Source organism: Marmota monax, unplaced genomic scaffold, assembly GCF_021218885.2.
Source record: "Marmota monax isolate L192 unplaced genomic scaffold, Marmota_monax_Labrador192_F-V1.1 WCK01_AAM20220418_F8-fsc00119, whole genome shotgun sequence".
Taxonomy (NCBI): domain Eukaryota; kingdom Metazoa; phylum Chordata; class Mammalia; order Rodentia; family Sciuridae; genus Marmota; species Marmota monax.
The window spans coordinates 2376384-2395974 of record NW_026694771.1 but is presented as its reverse complement, the minus strand read 5'-3'; the positions used below and the strand labels follow the sequence as shown (position 1 = coordinate 2395974).

The 19591-nt window shown below is 38.3% G+C and overlaps 1 protein-coding gene across 2 annotated transcripts in view; it reads left to right on the top strand.

Moving 5' to 3' along the window:
• The window catches only part of Gap43 (growth associated protein 43), a 108355-nt gene that overhangs the window by 11068 nt on the left and 77696 nt on the right, over nucleotides 1-19591 (top strand). The window contains exon 1 of one of the 2 annotated variants that reach the window (XM_046425245.2): nucleotides 2751-2909. The exons of the other annotated variant lie outside the window; for it this stretch is intronic. Coding sequence (XP_046281201.1) covers nucleotides 2880-2909 — 30 coding nt within the window. The 5' untranslated portion in view covers nucleotides 2751-2879. Of the gene's footprint in view, nucleotides 1-2750; nucleotides 2910-19591 lie in introns of those variants that run through there. 2 annotated transcript variants of the gene reach the window in all.

Here is a 19591-nt window from a genome sequence, read left to right as displayed (position 1 = left end):
ACTGAGGCAACTGAGAGTTTGAAGGAGTTGACCTTTGATTTGAAATAGATGGGAGCTCTCAATTGGATGAAGGTATCAGTTTGTTTATGAGGCTTGGGTGGTAAGGGTTGGGCCTAATCAGTAGACTTTGATTTCATTTCAACACAAAAACTTCTACTTGATATTTTAATCTCTTAAGGACCAGAAGTAATAAGGTACAGAAGCCTATTGAGTGGTGATGCAGTTTGAGTGGTAGAAAGGATATTAGAGTCCTAGTGTTACCTGTTATCAGTTGGGTGACCTCATCAAGGCACCTAAATTTTCTTTGCCTTCTACCCCATCAAAATTGAATAAATGTTTGCACCTCTTTCACAGCGTGTTAGATGATAAGGACACAGATAAGGAAACTGATGCCAAACTGCATGGTTTAAGGTACTTAGTCAAAAAAATCCATCAATGTTTGTGCCTGGTTTTGAGTCCAGTTTATCTGTCTTCATTATATCACATCATTTCCAAGGTTCCTTCCAATAAATAAAAGGGAAAGAAAGTATAGATGGGAAGGCTGAGATGAGTACAATGAAAGAGAAAGAAATTGACCCCACTCTTAAATTTGGCCACACAACTAATGAAATTATCTGATCAATCATGCTATATATGCCTGTTTAAACTCCAAAAGAAGCAATTTCTTCTCTTTTACCCACAGCCCCCACTCCTTTGCTCCTTCTTCACTTTCTAGCCATTAGCAGGAGGATCCTAATCCACAGCTGGAATGTCTCAGTTGGGAGCCATTTCTAATCTATCCTTTGCCCTCTTTTATCACTTAAATTCATGGAAGATTTCTTTTGAAAGCTCAGCTCTAACCAGGCAAATTGCAAAAATTAAACAACCATTCAACTCAGAATGGATTTCTAACTTTTATCATAAACTATGAAAACTTAGATGCAAACTGAAAAGAAAAGATCAACTGGTCTGAATCTGGGAGAGTCCTACAGAAAATTGATAATCATCAGCCTCTGTTTATACCCATCAACTCTGCATGTCTTTCTGAGTCTGTTCTGGGGTGGGGGGGAGGTGTATCTTGAATTTTGTTAAAATGCATTAAGCACCCATTGTGCTCAGTGATCCTGAAATATGCATGGTAACAAGCTGTCTGGTTGCCACCTATTAAACAGCCTTATGTCTAGAAGAGACTAAAAAGAATATGAGCTGTTTAATTAGAGGTGCTTGTCATCACTAATGAACAACGAGAAATAGTTTGAAAAGTTCTTTGAGATAGTCATTTGAAAACACCATCAAACTCCCAGGAAAATAGTCTGGGGTGAAGTTGCTATGCATTAAGAGAGGAGAGCTCTCTTGTGCTTTGCATACATTATATTATTGGGTTCTATAACATGTTGGCAAGGCTGACATTATGATCCCCATTTTACAGATGAGAAAATTAGGTGCAAAGAGCTTCCAAAACCCAGACAGTACTAAATATCTAAAAATTGTGTTATATGAACTTTACCAATCATGTACCCCCCTCCCAAATTATGAGAAACCACAGAAGGAATTGAAGTTGGTTTCATGATATGTCTCTTATTTTATTTTTGGTACTGGGGATTGAACTCAAGAATACTCAACCACTGAGCCACATCCCTAGCCCTATTTTTTTTTAATTTTATTTAGAGACAGTTTATGCCTCACCTTGCTGAGTCTGGCTTTGAACTCCCGATCCTCCTGTCTCAGTCTTCTGAGCTACTGCACCCAGCCCCATGATGTGTCTCTTCTATTTTTCACAGGTGACTTTACTTTTATTCATCTTGCCCAAGTTGTAAAATATCACCATCAATATTACACAGAGCTGCTGTTCACATGTGCTCAGCTGTTTCAGTAAAGTAAGAAAAAACCCACAATTTTCAATTAAGTGTATCAACATTGAGGAAAAAAAATGTGATTTTAGATATAGATGTTGATTCCTAAACATTAGCTATTATTTCCAAATTTCAGTCCTTAGAATGTTTAAATGCTATATATTCGTGTGGAATTCTTCAGAATATTGAAGCATGTAGAAGGTGTAGTCATGTATACCTAGGATTATTACATGCTTGTATTTGTCTTAGTTTATGCATATACTGAGGAGAATATACATATAGTGTATTTTTAAGGGAACTGAACACTAACAATTATTAACTGGGTATAAAATATAAGTAGCAGCTGATTAGCTGTTCTTTGCTTTTATGGTATTAGGAAAAAAGGAGAAGAGATGGAGGGAAAAATACAAGCTTTCATGCACCAGGCCCCTATTCCCTAAAACATACTCCTTCCTATCTCTTGAACTGGCTGGAATATCCTGCAGTGCTCTCTCCCTACCACCCTCCCAGTGCAGTGGGAAAGTCGGTGGGTAATTGGGTCCAGATTGGAGGTGTTTAAATATTCATGAGGCTGGCAGGGGACTGGGAGGGGGCGACTGTCTCAATGGGGTAGGGGCTACAGGAAGTGATTAGTCATTGAAAGCTAGTGAACAATTCTGAGAAAGAGACCAGGAGAGAAGAAAAATCAGGGATCTGGGGCGGGTGGAGAAGAGGGAAAAGAAGAGAAGAGAGAAGAGGGAGGGAGGAAGAGAGAGAGAGAGAGAGAGAGAGAGAGAGAGAGAGAGAGAGAGAGAGAGAGAGAGAGAGAGAGAGAGAGATCGAGAGCGAGCATGTGCGATGAGCAATAGCTGTGGACCTTACAGTTGCTGCTAACTGCCCTGGTGTGTGTGAGGGAGAGAGAGAGAGAGAGGGAGGGAGGGAGAGAGAGCGCGCTAGCGCGAGAGAGCGAGTGAGCAAGCGAGCAGAAAAGAGGTGGAGAGGGGGGGAATAAGAAAGAGAGAGGAGGAAAGGAGAGAAGGCAGGAAGAAGGCAAGGGACGATACAACCATGCTGTGCTGTATGAGAAGAACCAAACAGGTAGAGCTAAAGATTTTTACTTCTTGCTGTTGTGAAATTACCACAGTACAGTATTTCCCTGTAAAGGCAGAAAAAAAAATATTTTAACTGCTTCTGCTCTGGCATGGTGCTCGCGTTTCCTTAGCATATGGTAACTGATGGTTGCATCCCAGCTTTTATTCTTTTCTGCCTTTCATGCTCTGATTTTGGAATGCTGCTACTAATTAGGATAAGTGTGGAAAAATATGCCCGTTTGGCTAGAAATACGATTGCTTTTTTGACTATTAGTAAATGCTCAGCGTTTTAGGTCTCTAGTTTCGAGGGTGTGGATGTAGAAAGGGGTGTGGGGAAGACGTGGGCTCTCTTACAAGATAGGAAGGCGATCCTTTATATTATTTGCAAAAAAGCAGGGTTGAGGGATTTATATTCAGGGTTGAGTATTGCCGGTTCGGTCGTTCAATTTTCTCACATGTGCTGCGGAAGATGCCTTATTTCCTGTGTGCATGAGCTTCAAAGGGGCTCAGGTATTCATGGAAAAAGCATGTGCACATTTTATTTATTTATTTTTCAATGAATGAATGAAACTATGATTTGGGATTTTAAAAAAGAGAACCTCAAGACCACTGGGGCTGGGGGAGAAATTGGTTGTGTAGAAGGGGAAAATCCCCTTCCTAAGATCAGTAGCCGATTGTGCACCAGCTGGTCGGAGAAGAGGGTGGACCACGCCCCTAGGAGCTTTGAGCTCCGATGGGATGGGAAAGACAAGCCGAGCCGGGTATTACCTGTTGGAAACCAGGTCTTTTTCCTTTTCCCCTTCCCTTGCTTTTCTCCTTGGATTATCAGTGACCAGAGACATGCTAGCACCCTGGATAATAAGCATGGTGACTCATTTTCATCAGGAAGAGGGACACATCCAAGATTAGAAAGAATCCAAATCTCTTCCTTCCCTCCCCCACTGCCTAGATTTTTCTTCCATTTCCAATTGCTCACTTATTTCTTGAAAGACATTTTAGAAACTTGATTGGGGGTGAAGGTGGGGAGGAATGACGAGTTCGGTATTCCGCAGTAACAGACAGTGCAGTGACATTCCCCCAAAGAAGCCTTCTAACATTTGTTGGAACACGTTTGAGTGATTTTGGCAAAGATTAAGGAGAAAATTGGGTGTGGGGTGTGGGTGTGTGCATGTGTGCGTGCGTGCCTGTGTGTGTGTGTGTGTGTGTGTGTGTGTGTAGTATACATGCCCATTGCCGGGGTGTGGGGTGGGGTGTGGGTGGGGGGCAGTCTTCCTTAAGGAAGCCCTTTGCAGATTCATTGCTTTAGGGCTGGGGTACAAGAGATGGGATTTGGGTATTATTCCTGAGCAGGTATTGGAAATTGGGCAATTTGTAATACACTCCTTGAATCCGAAGGGGGTGGAGGAGAGTGGAGAAAAAACAGCCTGCCAGCCTTGAATTTAGCCAGCGCCCTGGAAGGAGGGGTGGGGAGTGAGGATGAAGGAGAAGGTAGAGGAAGAGAGGAGCAGAATGTAAGAGCAGTGGGTGGAGAGGCAAGGCCAAAACGAATGAATGAATGAATGAATGAATGAATGAAGTAGAAGACATCCTTGGATGTTTGGAGAAAAGTCAGCTTGGGGGGTGGGGTGGCTATTTGCAGCATTTCTCTAAAGCACTCTTTGGTTCCAGAGACTGATGCTGCCATTGGATCATTTTAAAAACTAGGACATTTCCTCCCCTTGTCTTCCTTCATTTTAATATATAAATATAATAGACACAGGTGTCTGGGTTAAGCACACTGTCAAAAAAAGGTTCTAAGGTTACCCCACTGCTGAGCTGGGGAAATAAAATTTAGGAAGGCGGAGCCCTAAGGAAGCCAGTGCTGTTCATTAAAAAAGCTTTAATGCTGTGGAAGAAAAATATACTGGTTTACAACTTGTTCCCATCCTATTTATACATGTGCAGGTATATGAATATCTTCTTTGATAAAGGAAAATAAGATTTTTAGAAAGGAAATTGGGGCTAATGGAATTCCCTTCCCAAAATGAGGGCAGCCACTTTCACTCAGGTTCTATCTTGTCAACAGCCCTAAGAATTCACTGATGTGCAAAGTGATGAAGATGAAATTGTGTGTTTAGGTAGTTGTAGAAATTTGCATGTAAATGTGTATAGTATCCGCATACTTCATATGTAACAGTCATGCATGTACTATGTGGTTTCCATGCCTTCCTATGTTTCAGCATCATTCATATGCAAAAGAGCAAATGAAAGGTATAGAAATGGTCCTTTTAATGCATACATTATATAAATGTGTACTTATGTGTGAAATGGTCACATCTCCTATATAACACCGTTAGGTATCATTCACATTTGTTAGTGTTTGAGATACTATTAAATCAGACCGAAGGAAATGGTGTATTCAGGGTGTGGGCTCACACTACACTGACTGACATTTTATATAGTGTGAATACTTAAGTCTCACGCAGGCTTCCTGCTTGTGGGTGAAATGATCTTCTATCATTCATGGCAGAATCCAGTGGTGTCCATCCTTCTTCTGACATCTGTTCATCATCCTAGTCCTTAACAGGGAATAAAACAAGGGCACAGACCTGCAAAGGTCTAAACTCTGCCACACCCATGAAATCCAGCAGAAACGTGGGAGGGGGCTGGAGGGCTTGCACTTCCTTCCTCTTCCACTTGAGCAGTATAAAGAAGCAGTCTCAGATTTCTAAGTTGTAATACATTGCCAATGGGTAAGGAGAAAGCAGAAGTGGTCTATATTAGCTATTAGTTAGCACTCTAGATTTTTATAGCAGAAGAAGAGAAAGGGAGTCGGATGGACATGAAAAGATAGTAAAGAAATGGGCAAAAGAGAAATAAAAGAATCCTGGGGATTTTTATTGGTTTATGATTTTCAAATATCTTGGGGCTTTCTTTAAATTTAGCTCAATTACCACACATATTGCAGATGATTGAAAACTTGTAAGGTGTGAAGTATGTCTATAAAGCAAGAAAACTGTGAAATTTTTCCTTTGTTTAAAAACAGTGACTTTAGTTTGTAACTGAAGTATAAAGAATACACTGCAAGCAAGGAACCCCTCTGTTCCCCAGTCCTTAACCCTGCTGATACCTGCTTTTTTCTCCATACAACAAATAATTCTTATTTTTGAGAGGGTGATGTGTAGTTGGAATTCAAACCTATCTGCAACCCTTGCAGGGTGGGGAAGGTGTAGAAGGACACAGTCTGGCTGCCTGGTGCAGACCTTCTTCCTAGTGATGAATTGGATTCCTCCTAAATCTCTCTGAGCCACACCCAGTGTCATCCAGGGACTTAGTGAATTAATTAAATGGAGGCATTCTACTTAATATAATTGAAGTTGCTCATTTTTAAAAATTGTGGTTTCCACCACACATTTCCAAATTTAAACAGAAGAAATTACTTAAAGAGCATTTTTTTTTCTACCCAATTATTTGATCTCACAGAGAACCCTAGAAAATTTGTGGTGATTCTAGAAATGTGTTCATTTCTGTAATTCTTCCTAACCCATGCCAGGGTGAATACACAATGAGCCCTGATCTCTCCTGCTGAAAGAAATCTGTGGAACTCTGTTCCCTGTGCCTCTCTCCCCATACAGAAGCAACTGGAATGAGAAAACAGGGGGTTAATTTTCTTTCTTGCTGAGCTGGCGGAAAACTACAGAAACCTTCTTTGATGTTTCCTGCTAAAGGGAAGCTCCTGTTCACCAGGAGGGCTCAGGGTTTCCTTCCCCTCCATCATGGTGAAGTTGTCAGTGATATGCCTGAGGCTGAATTCATCCACAGACTGCAGTTTTACCTGGCCCATAAGGATAGGGTGGGAGTCTTTCAGAGAATAATAGAACATATATATTAACCCAATGTTCTCCTTGTTCAAATTGATAAAGCAAGACACATCGAAAGTCGCCCTCTATTAATAGTTCAAAGAATGCAGGTAGCCAGTTCATCTCAAGGGAAGGCACAGCATTTAACTCTTCACTTCCCTCCTCACTAGAATAGAGGCATTTGGACCCCCCAGCAGAGTCTGTTGTGAACCAAAGAAGTGGAACATGCACAAGAATTCTTCCTTTTGAATTTCTGTACCATTGTAATGAACTTTTCCTAATGTGCTTGGAGATGTTGGGAAGAGCACTTTGCTCTTGGGTGAGCCCTTAGTTGATGCCACACATTGATTCTGTGATCTTGAACAGACGAATCATGTGGTCCCCTTGGGTTTTTGTTTCCTCCTGACAAACGGGGACTAAAAAATAAACAACAAAACCCATCAAACCCACCCTGGTTATCTTAAAGGATTTTTATAAAGATTAAACATAATTTACGTGAAACCAAAGATCAACTATAAGAAATTTTTCTCCAAGGTTTGTAATGGAAGGCTTGACAGAATCACCAGTTTTTCAGACTCACGTGGTACCTACTTAGTGTGACCTTTTCTGTTAGAGATTAGTTCCTCCTGATCCTGGGTGAAGCTCTGTGTACTCTTCTACTCCTCTTTTATCTGGGGCCTGACTCCCTCCTGCCCTCCTCCCAATTCCTTATCACAAGCTGTATTAACTCTTCTCCCCACAGCCCATGAATATGCTCATCTCTTTTATCTTTAAAGATCCTCTCCTGACTCTACATCTGGATCTGCACAGGGCTCCATCTCACCCTCCATGTAGAACAAAGTTCCTAAAAGTGCTCTACACCTTCTTTTTTTTTTTTTTCATGGCTCCCTAATAACTCTTCCACCAGCTTTAATGAGGCTTCCCTGAATCCCACTGAGACATTCTGAAAGGGCACCACCCCAGGGCGACCTCTCAGGGGCATTCTTGTCCACTCCCCTTCCTGAAACTCTTCTCACTGCACTCTATTGAAAGTTCTCCTCTTTCTCCTCTCAGAGAGGACCTACAAAGACTGCTTTCCTGGTTTCTCTCACTCTCTTCTCCCCAAAATATTAATAATAACCTCCTAGACCATAATCTTGATCTACTACTTCTCTTATTTAACTAATATTAGAAGATCTCATCCATGTCCAGTTGTAACCCCCTGTGTGATTTCCAAATCCATAGATCAGACATCTGTCTTGAGCTCTTGATCCATATGAAGATACCTTGAAGTATTTCAAAGACACCCAAGTTCAGAATGTATGAAACCAAATGTGCTGTTCTCTGTTATGTACCCCTCCTGGTCTTCCTTACTCCACTTATTACTAAAACACTGTCCATCCAGCTTTAGCGCTCTAGGAACCTGGGGGAATCACAAATATACTTCTTTCTTTCAACCCACACATCCAGTTATTAATTCTTGACTCCAGTTAAAAAGATTTTCTAGTATTTTCTCTGCTTTTCAACCCTATCTGTTTATATAAACAATTTGATTCAGAATTTCTTCTTTCTCATCAAGGCAATAGCTGTTTCTCCATGTTTTTGTCTTCCCATTCTCCTCGCACATAACTCTGGAGTTATCTTTACCTAATGGTGATCTGGTTATACTACTTTGGACATCCTATGATTGTTCAATTTAAGTGCAAGCTAAAATACATGCTCTTCAGCATGGAGGCACAAGCTAGTCTTGTCCCACCTCCCAGGGCCCTCTTCGAAGTCCTTCTCCTACTCACCTGTGACACCACATCAATATTTCCGGCCTTTGCTCACACTTGACTGTCATCTGCCTACATGACACTTCCCTCTCAGCCTGGACAATTTCCATTTCTTCTGGAAGAGTTAGCTGTTTGAAACCACTCTTAACTTCCCAAATGGTTTTCTCCAACCTTGTTTGTGTCCATACTATATTTTGTACTATCTTGGTGGCCACTTATTTTACTATGTAGAATTAATTTTTTTCCCCACACTGTGAGCTACTTGAGGAAAAGGACAAAATCTTAATTCTTTTTCTATCCCTGGTCCCTATCATACTGCTTGATACCTAAAGTAAATGGTTTTAATGATGAATAATCTGTTTGCTGAATGAGTATAGAACCAGATTTATAGCCTTCCCCCAAGTTATGGCATATTTAAACAGAATATTAAAACTAATAGTTTTTTTTTTTTTTAATCTATTGGCATGAAATTTTCAAGTGTAGCTGATCAGCCAATCAGGGTGGCACATACCTGTAATACCAGTGACTTGGGAGGCTGAGGCAGGATGATTCAAGTTGGAGATCAGCCTGGGAAATTTAGCTAGGTGCTGTCTCATGATAAAAATTTAAAAAGGCTAGGGGTATAGCTCAAGGGAAGAACTCTGCCTGGCATGTGTGAGGCCCTGGATTCAACCCCCAATACTCCAAAATAAATAAATAAAGTGGAGCTGATCATCCTTGACTCTTGTTATTGACTTGTGACAACTATGAAAGCAGGCAGAACAATGAGCCCATTTGTTCACTGTAGTCCTCTAGACTGCCTTAACTGGTGTTATGTGGAAACCTTCCTTCCATGTCTTTGACCTTCATCAACCAGAGTGATAGGCCCACCCTTCCAAGCTTAATGGAATCCTCATTTAGATACAGGACTACTGTACTCTTGGATCCTCAGGTATCCTTCCTTTGGAGCCTCAATTGTTTTGCTCCAAAATTATTACACATGACCCTGAATCAATCTCTTGTTGCTTTTAGTTGATTTGTTTATTGATCTCAAAAACTTTTAAAAATGCACATAGGGGTGAGTGCTCAAGAATTAATTTTGCCTTTAGATATTTTTTCCTCCCACTGAAATATCCACATAATAATACCCGTAAACATCTTGCATAGGAAGTAGGGGAGGGTGAATGTTAAGCAGTCTCTCAAAAGTGTGCTAAATGCATGAGAATTAGATCAGTTTTGTCTTCCTTAGGATTGAATAAACTAAAGGGATTTGGATGCCAAAGTAGGCCTCTTGTGCCTATATATGGGGAAAATTGCAACAACAGGTTTCCATAAAATACCCTTTGCCAAACATTAAATAGTGTGTTTTCTCTGACTGACATGGCCATGTCCTTAAGAAGAGCAGCAAAACAAAGTGATGTAGAGGTGAAGTTCGTCTTTTAACTGCTAAAGTTGTGTAGTGTTCCTTAACTGCTATTCCTTTATTCTATATCTTGCTCAATGCTCCCAGTCTCTTTGGCACTGAGTTTTCTTTTCCTTCTTTCCTCCCCTCAGATCCCAGTGAAGTTTTTCTGATTAAATAGTTCCATTTCATGCTAGTGTTTAGTGGATGGGGCTATAGAAGGAGAACTTTTAAGAAAAGCGTGTTAGGAACAACTTTCAAAATAAGTGTTTAAATCAAAATGGGTACTGTAAGTTATGTCTAGTACATAGTAGATTCTCAACAAATATTTGTTTGAGGGATAAGTGTAGGAAGAGAGGGGCCGTCATCATGGGTTATTAGAGGAGATGTCCTGGGACAGAAGACCATTCCTGTGTATTTATTCAGAGCAGGCTTTGTATAAATGTACACTCAAGTCTATTGGTCCTTTTCACAAAGTGATGTGGTTAAAATTATAATTCCCTCTCCTGCCTGCTTAGGTCACAGTGACATACCCGCAGTCTATTTGGGTTAGTATGGCAATATGATCTCCCAAATTTCCTATCCTTAATTACTTACAGTTCTTGTTTTCTTAGATGTTGTTTGTTTAATGTCCTGTTTCATGTCTTTGTAGTGGAATAAACCCTTCCCTTGGGTTCTAGACCTGGCTCTGCCAATTGCTTGTCCTGTGGTCTTGGGTAAGTAACTTAATCTTTCTGAGCCTCAGTTTATTCATCCATGTAGTAGGCACAAGAAACCCTCTAAATCTTGACTTGCCTTTTTTACTAGGTTGGTAGATGGCTTCATTATGAGGTAAAATGAAGTGATTAAAAATTAAAGTGTTTTGCAAACAATGTATTTTTCAAAAATAAGGTATTATTAATTTTACATAACAATTCCTAAGGTACGCATAGCTTTATTCAAAGAAGAAGTCCCTTGACTCTCTGTAGAGGATGTTCTTCCTCTGTCCCCACCCCTCTCCTATTCTCTACAAAGTAAAGTAAAACCACCATGCTGATGGGTAGTGCATTTTGATCATTTCCCTTCAGAAATTTCAGTGACAGAATTTAGATAAGAAAATATTCCAGTTGTCATTAGCTCCAAATTTCATTATGAATATCTGTTGTTTTCCTTTTTACCTCTTTCTGTTTTACTCTTTCCTTTACATTCTGTTCTTCATTTGCTAAGTATGCTGCTTGTCCCCACCCCCCACCCGCACTTCACCTCCAAACTGGGTTCTCAGCACTAAGATTACCAGACATGCTGTGCTCACATCCATCACATGAGGGCCCAGTCAGGCAGAAGAGTGGAGAGGGAAGGGAGAGCCTGTTGGGAGATTGAAAATGGAGATGCAGCCTGGTTGGAAGCATACTCCAGATTATTACCTGGGCACCTTTCATCACAGTTTCAGGGTTCCTCAGTGCATTAGGAATAAACCTTTATCAGAAGAGGATAAAATCTTAAACCTTGTTAAATTTAACTCTAAAACTCATAAATAGTTTTCTAAGTCCTCAGAATCTCCACAGAGGATATTTTAATTCTCCTGTATCTCTGCTTATTATTGGGATAAACTACCATCTTAATACAAATATTGTTTTTTCAAATTCTCATACAAGCAATGGAATTGTACAATCCCAAGAAACTGAGTTTTAAATACACAGATAATATTTGGAAATATATTTAAATTATAATAGTTAGATCATTAGTGTGAGAGATTTTATTTGACATAACCAAACATCTCCCTTAAAATGTTAGTATCATACTTGTTTTTCAAAAACACTATTATGTAGGGGACTCTTAAAGTCTGCAATAGAAAATTATGCTAACTGGAAATTTCTAGCTGGTGCCCAGAAGGAAATGATAATTTATATAATTATATTGGTAGTTAGAATGGTCTAATATATCACCTGCAAACCTTCACTGTAACCACCTCTCCCTCTTTTCCTCTCTTCATCTCTGTCTCTCTCTCCATACAGACACTTCTATTATTTATATGTTCTTTGATTCAGGACAGGTTACAGAAATTGCCATTCAGGGTTCATAAAAAGAATCAACTGAAAGGAAACTAGAGATTATATAAAAGGAAGAAATTCAACAGCTAAGCCTGTGGGAAACAGGGTAGATCTGGGAACCCCAATGGCAGGAATTAAAAAAACTGTCTGGGGCCTTGCAGTTAAAAGACTCAGTAACTAATAATCCTAGATTCTCTTCAAAACAATCAAAAAACAATTCAAAACAATTCAAAACTAACAATCCTAGATTCCTCACTTCAAAATTCTAAGTGAGATATAGATAGATAGATAATAGAATGAATAATAATAAGTGAATTTGAATGGTCCTGCTTGGGTTAGCTACTACCTCTGGGCCAGTCTTTCCTGATTGGAAGAAGAGCTAGGTCACATAGTTTCTGGAAACCCATACCTGTGAATCTATGAAAGGACAAATTGGCTGACAAAAAGTACCCTGTGGAATATTTCTATACATCCATCTCTGTTTTCAATTTGTTATTACATACTCTTACTATTGGTAGGGTTCAAAATGGAAGCAGTAATCACACAAATAACTGAGCTTATATACCTTAAAAAAAAGAAGTTTAGGAAAAATCTCTAAACCTGGAGATGGTAAACACTAGATTTTTACTGTTTCCCAGAAACCTAATTCTGGAAGGTACCACCTGACTAAGAGAAGCTCTAGCTGTCATATACTCTTGCTCATTTGGCACAAAGTAGTTTTGTTCTTTTTTTTTTTTATTTGTAAGATCAATTTCTGTAAAAAAGATTGGGCAATAATTGGAGTAAAATAGCTCCACTCAATTTATATGAGAGAAATGCTACTCCTTGATATTAGTCATTTCATTTTGCATGTTCTTGAATTAATTCCAGCAATCATCACCATATTTATCTATTTTTAGCAAATTGGCACTTTGTAAAATTTTGAGCTGTTGTCTCCATATGCACCAGTTTGCTCTAAATGTAGAATGTTGGTAATTAGCCTTACATCCATTATTTGTAATCTCAGTTCCAATAACTATTTAAAATGCTATTTTTAAATGAAAACTGTAAAAACCCTAATATCTTCCCATTAATAACTACATGAAAGAGCCAGATGAGGTAAAGGAAAAAAAAAAATAAATGGAATGACCTTCAAAGGCTAAGCAAACTCAGGAATTGGCTACTTATAAGAGTGGATTTAGAATTTCTTAGTCCCTATAACTAGCTGAGGAACTAGGCTTGAGAAGAAGCTTTTAGGATGCACATCTTCTGCCCATTCTTACTTTGCCTTGGTTCAGAGACCAATTTTCCTGCTTTGAGTATAAGCTAAGAATTGAAAGTTCCTCTTAATGACCAAACTAGATCTTAATGACAGCTGCTTCCGAAGAAATGTATTCTGTAGTTCTACTCAAATTCCTCCATTATTTACAGGAAGGAAGGAAGATTTCTCTTTAAAAGAAACTCCCAGTTTCTAAGTAGTTGAATGGCAGTTCAACTGCACATGTTGCATTAGTTAGGTGGCTTACTTTGATTATCCAAAGTGACTTTATTCAGGGTACTAATGTGGGAAGAAGAATGGGTGTTAGGTGTATTTGGGGTGCACATTACATTTTAAAGTTCTTTCTTTTAATCAATGAAGAAAATAAATACTTCATTGGAGAGATGAGAAAGATTAATGATTCATTGCAAAACCCCCTCCATTATATCTTCATCTCGACATTTGAAGAGATTTTTCCCCCAAGTTTTATTGGATAAATATTTCTAAAATATTTTGAGAATTTCAAAAAGAAGGGGAGAATGACATTGATCACTCAAAAAATTCACTATCTTTCTTTAGTTAAATCTGAGTTGGGGACTTGATTTATTCAAACATCCTTTTTTCTTAAGAGCATTGTTTGAAGTAACCCCAATGAAATAGAGGGAAATGTTTTCTTCATCATCTGGAAAATCTCCTCTGGAGACTTTAGGTAGGTATTGCATATTCACTTGACAAAGCCTTTCATACAAATCTTCTTAACGCAGTGTTCCTCAGGGTTTGGATAGCCTTTGATTGAAAGATACAAGGTGATGGTTTTTTGATAACTCAGCCAAACTTAAGTTTCCATATTGTTGAACAATTATTTGGAGAGTTATATGGGAAATTTAAGAACAAGCTGGGTGCATGTCTGTAATCTCAGCAACGAGGGAGGCTGAGGTGGTTCACAGGTTCAAAGTTAGCCTCAGCAACTTAGTTGAGACCCTGTCTCAAAATAAAAAATAAAAAAAGGTGGGGTTGTGGCTAAGCACCCAGTACCCCACCCCTGCCCCCACCCCCCAGAAAAGAAGAAAACCTACCAAAAGACTTAGTTTTTTGTACATTCTTTCCTCCATCTAGAACTTCATACTTCATACCTCTTAGGTGAAACCAGTAGAGAAGATAAATTGAGGACTTCTCTAACTGGAAAAGGGAGGAAGCAGCTACAGATATAAAATAAAATCACTCAGTTTGGAATTGGGCCATAACCCTCTAGTAAAAACTGTCACAGGAACGTTAATGACCACAAATGGCTCAGACCCCCCTTCTGAACACCATCTGGAAAACAAAATATGCCCAAGAGAAATATTATTCAGAAAAAAAATTCAAGAAGTTTGGGTGCTAGTATACTTAAATATACTTAACTGTAATTAGAACTAAATTCAATTTTTATCTTCATTTAGTGGGAAGACATTATTGATTCTTGGCCAAAAAAGAGAAATGCCAATTTTGTTGTCACAGCTATTGTTATCGTAAGCTAAATAATATCTTTCAGCAATTAAGAGTTTTTCTGCAATCCTCTACAATTTTACTACATTGACAGTCCAGTTTCACTGGAAACTGACTTTTTGTGTACATACTTAAGTTTATTTTATAAACATGTCTTACAAAAATTATAAATTTGAATCGCTTTGGGTGTATAATATGTATCTATCAGTAAAAATGAAAGGAAAATCAGTAGAAAATCAACTTTCCCATTATTCAAGTTTTCCAGATGTTAAAAATGTTATTTTTTTTCTATTCTTTATTGTCATCTCAAAAAAATTCACACTAATATCTTCTTTTTTAAAAAATATTTTTATAGTAGATGGACACAATACCTTTATTATATTTTTATGTGGGAGCAAAGCCACACATGCTAGGCAAGCACTCTACCAACTGAGCTACAGTCCCAGCCCCCTATTATCTTTTTATTTTTTTGTAGATTAGATCTGACTTCCATACTCTTCACAATATCTTTTAGATCTAATAGCACATTCCAAGTTTCCCAGCTTTTAACACAGAAATAATTAGTTATTTTTTTTCTCTTACTAAGACAACAATACCAGTTACCATATTCTTTTTTTTTTTTTTGGTGCTGGGATTGAACCTACGGTCTCTAGCGTAGCAGAGCTCCATCCCCACCTCCTTTGCAATGTCTTTTACACTAATCTTTTCTATCTTCTATAAACCTTTTCAGTCAATATTTCAGAAGAGAATAGACCCCAAGTCCCTACAGTACTGATGCATAATTGTAATTAACTAATTAACCCTCTCTGTTACATCTGATTGATCATATTTATATACCATGCTTGGAAGAAGAGAGTATTATCATTTACTTTTTTGTGATCTGTGATTCAGATGAGAAACCCCTGGTGAAAAATGTGGTTAGTCACCCAAATTCCCTGTTTTCCATATCAAGTCTGCACATTGCCTATTGATTAATCTATTATTGAATTTGTCCCTTTTCCAAAATTTCAAGGGTTTTTCTTTGTTTACAGAGTTAATTTAAACTTGCACTTTCATGATTGTTTTTCAGAGTTACCAATAATCTATTTTTACTTTCTCTTCTACTGGCTCTGGCCTTGATTACCCTGTGAATTCAAACAAATTTAGTCTCTATGGGTTGTCTTTTCCTTTTATGAATAACAAAGGTATTGAACAAAGTTTTCTCCAAGGTTTCCAGCTCATAGCATAACAGATTCTATAGAAAAAGTCATCTCTTTGTTTTTGGGCATTCTGCCCCAGGCAGACTTGGTAGGGATTTAAGTATGACTTTTTCCTATAGATCTGTACATTGTCATTGTCACTACCTTGGAAAGTCCCTTTTATTCTTAGCTCAATCCTATCCAAACCAAGATGCCTGAGAGAGAGCTTTCTCATTCATGAAGACTTTCCTGATTGCAGTGATCCTTTGTGACCTCTTTCCCTCCTAGATCTTCTGTAGTATGTACTCCCTGTCCCTTTCCCTTGCCATTTCATCAATCAGAGCCTTACCTAATCATCAGTTGTATTTATTTGTGCCTGATTCCCACAACTAGTTTGCAAACTCTTTGAAGGTAAGTTATCCAGTACAGTGTCTACCTCAAGAAACATGACTGAAATATTGATTGATGTCTATTCTTTGATCAGCTCTGTATTAGACTCTGAGGGATTATCTGAGACAAATAGAAGGCTTAGTGAACTCTCAGAAAGACAAGTAGAACTATCTTGCTTGACTTCTCTAGAACATTGGGCATCATTAAAGATGGCTTCCCTCTTGAATTTATTTATTTCCCTGGTGTTCATACACCCATTTCTGTTGGATTGTTCATCCTAAATTGTAGGTTACATACTTTATCTCAATCCCAATTTGGCTTTATTTATTTCTGCCAATCTCTGAAAAATTGGTATTACTAAGGCTTTTGCCATTATTCTCATGTTTGTAATAAGCAATCTCCATGAATAATCTAACCCATGGCCAAAACTCTCACATGGAATAGTGGGTCTCAAATTTTCTAGGTTCTCCAGCCAAATCTACTTCTGAGCTCTAGAGCTTTGTATATAACTATCCCCTGAAAATCTCTTCTGATGATCCACAGTAACCCCAATCTCAACATTTCCTAAACACAAGTCATGATTTCATATTTCCAGATCTCTTCTGTGTCATACAATCATCTAATTCAGAAATAGAACACTGGACTCATTTCCCATATCTTCCTTATATCGTTAGATGCTACTACTTTCCTCCTAGTTGCTATAAGAGAAAAAACAAACCCCAAACCTTCGTTTCTCCTTTTCTCTCATCATTCTTCTTTTCTAGTCATCTCTAATGTAATCTAATGTCATGGAAACTCATGTGATAGGCTCCCCTTTAGTATCCCTTCTTCTACCTTTAACCCCTTACTAATCAGTTTGCCCTCAGGAGCCAGAACAATTTTTTTTTAAGTGTCTATGATCTTGTGTCTCTTCCTATTTAAAAATCTCTAATGGTTTTCCATTTCACTTAGAAACAAAACCAAACTCATAATTACCAAGGCCTGTAAATTCCTACATGATCTAAGCCTTGCTCCTCTGACTTCTTCAAACCATACCCATCTTGGTCACTGAATGTCCTGTCCTTTTTAGTTTGTAAAACCTATCAAGCATATTTCTTGAGCACAGGATCCTCTTTCTGTAGCTCTTTACTTGAGAGGCCTACCCATCTCTGCAGTGTCCAAGCTACTTCCTGAGACATCACACTTTTTAAAAATTTTCTTTGTAGGACTGTTTACAATCTGATTAAAACAAAACGAAACATTTGTTAATCTATTCCCTACTTCCCTCTTCCAACTTCAAAGGCCCACCCCTCTTCACACCCTATTACAATTATGTTGCTTAATGGAATGACCCAAATTATTTCACAGTTTCTTTCCAAATACTGTTCATTTTACCTGATTACAGTCTTTCCTGCACTCCTTTTCTGCTTATTTCCAGTTGTTTCCATGACATGTCTACAGTTGTTTTCTTCTTTGTGCCATCGTTGTGTCATACAGACTCTAGTATAAGTATCCCTGTATGTGCATTCTCCTTTAGAATAGGATTCATGTTTCACTTGTTCACTTGTTGCCTACATGCAGTTCTCATTTGGTGCTTAGCACACTATAGGCTGTCAATAAATAGTGGAATAAAGGGAGCTTACACAAATGAGTGTACCAGTGTCCAGTAAGTAGTATGTGATAGCCAAATTTGATTAGAACTAAGGCAAAGGTTTTTTAACTCCCACAGTCAAATCATAGTAGGTGCCCATTTTTGGCACAGTCCATAATAGGGCACCTAATAGCTATCTCACCCAGAGCTAAGACCACACAGACTTGGATTTCACCCAAGCAGTGCCACCTGGGTGTTTCAACAAATAACAACCACCATTTTGTAGAATGATATTGATCATGGTCAGGAAGATAGCCATACTTGACACTATAAAGTACTAACTACCTGGGCTGAAGATAAGTAGTAACTTTAAATATGCAACATTGTCTTCATAGCCAATGATTCTGCCTCCTGAGCCAGGTGGTGGACATCCAGATGTCCACCCCTTTCCTCACATTTAAAACTGCTGTTATTATTATTTGTACTACTCTCTTGGGAATTCTGGTACAGTTTCCTTCTTGTTAATAATGTAGCTGCAGGTACACTGTGTCTTGATGTTCACTCTTTAATTTCTAGTTAGGAAAATTATGCACCATAATGCTCAGTTGTTGCTTTTCCTGACCCTTCTATACTAAGGAGGCACCCTCTGTCTACTGTTGTTGTACTTACTCCAAACTGATAATAAGAAGAAAAGATACTAGAAGATTTTTTCATAGCCATAGAGCAAATGGCCAGGAAATCAATGATTTGCCAACATCTACCCTATATCTGTTACACACAGTGATGTGATTCCTGGGAAGTAGAGCTGAGAAGGAATTTGGCTCTCCTTTGGAATTCTAGTGAGGGAAAAATATCCTAATTGAATTTGCTTTCTTTGTAAGAATAGTTGTGAGTATCAAAAAGGGAAAACAATGGTCTATGATCATTAGGTAGCTAGGTGCTATTGAATTAAAACATTAAATATGGCTTTTGTTTGTTTTTTGGTCTGGATGGGAAACATACATTACTTTTTATTTATTTCTTCAAGAAATTATAGTGTAAGTTTCAAACTGATAACTTGAAAAGCAAACTTTGGAAACACATTTCATTTTTAGATTGTGATAGTGTTCAGTCTAAAATCAAATTTGGGAAGTACCAAAAGAATATAATTTTCCAGTTTAGGGATCAGATGATCATAAGGAAAGCAAAATGAAACAAGACTATCTAAAAAAAATGTGAGTCACTTTTCTCAGTTGTACATTTATTTTTATTTTGGTAATTATGTGGGAGGTAGGGAAGATGCATGAGTAGTATGGGTTGTTGATAAAGTAGATTAGAGAGGCAGGTAATTGACACTGGAGAAATTGGTTTCAAGGGTATGGTAGAACTTTGTGAGACCCACCAGACATGAAACAACCAGTGCAGCCATTTCAGAAGAAAGTCCATTTGCCATCTTACTGATCTAGCTATACACTATTTTGATTTCAGTTTTCACACTTTCTATTTGTCTGCTTTCTCAACAGAACCCTTCTAGAGAGTGCAAAACCATTTCCACATCAAGACTCTGGAGTCCTTGGTGTACAACTATAGACATTGCAGTGTCAGGCCACCATAAATTTTAAGTTGCCAATAAGCACATGATCTTCCAGGAATAACCAGCAAATCTGGGTTATTCTAATTAAAGCACATTGAAGTCAAATTTTCTGGAACTAAGAAGAGAATTTCCTTCTGATTCCAGTGAAATGTCAACAAGTTAGGTGTATTTTGGTATAAGAATATCAGATTAGACCAGGGGATGACAAAATATTCTAGCCATTTTTCCCGCATATGAGCTGTTACTACCTCT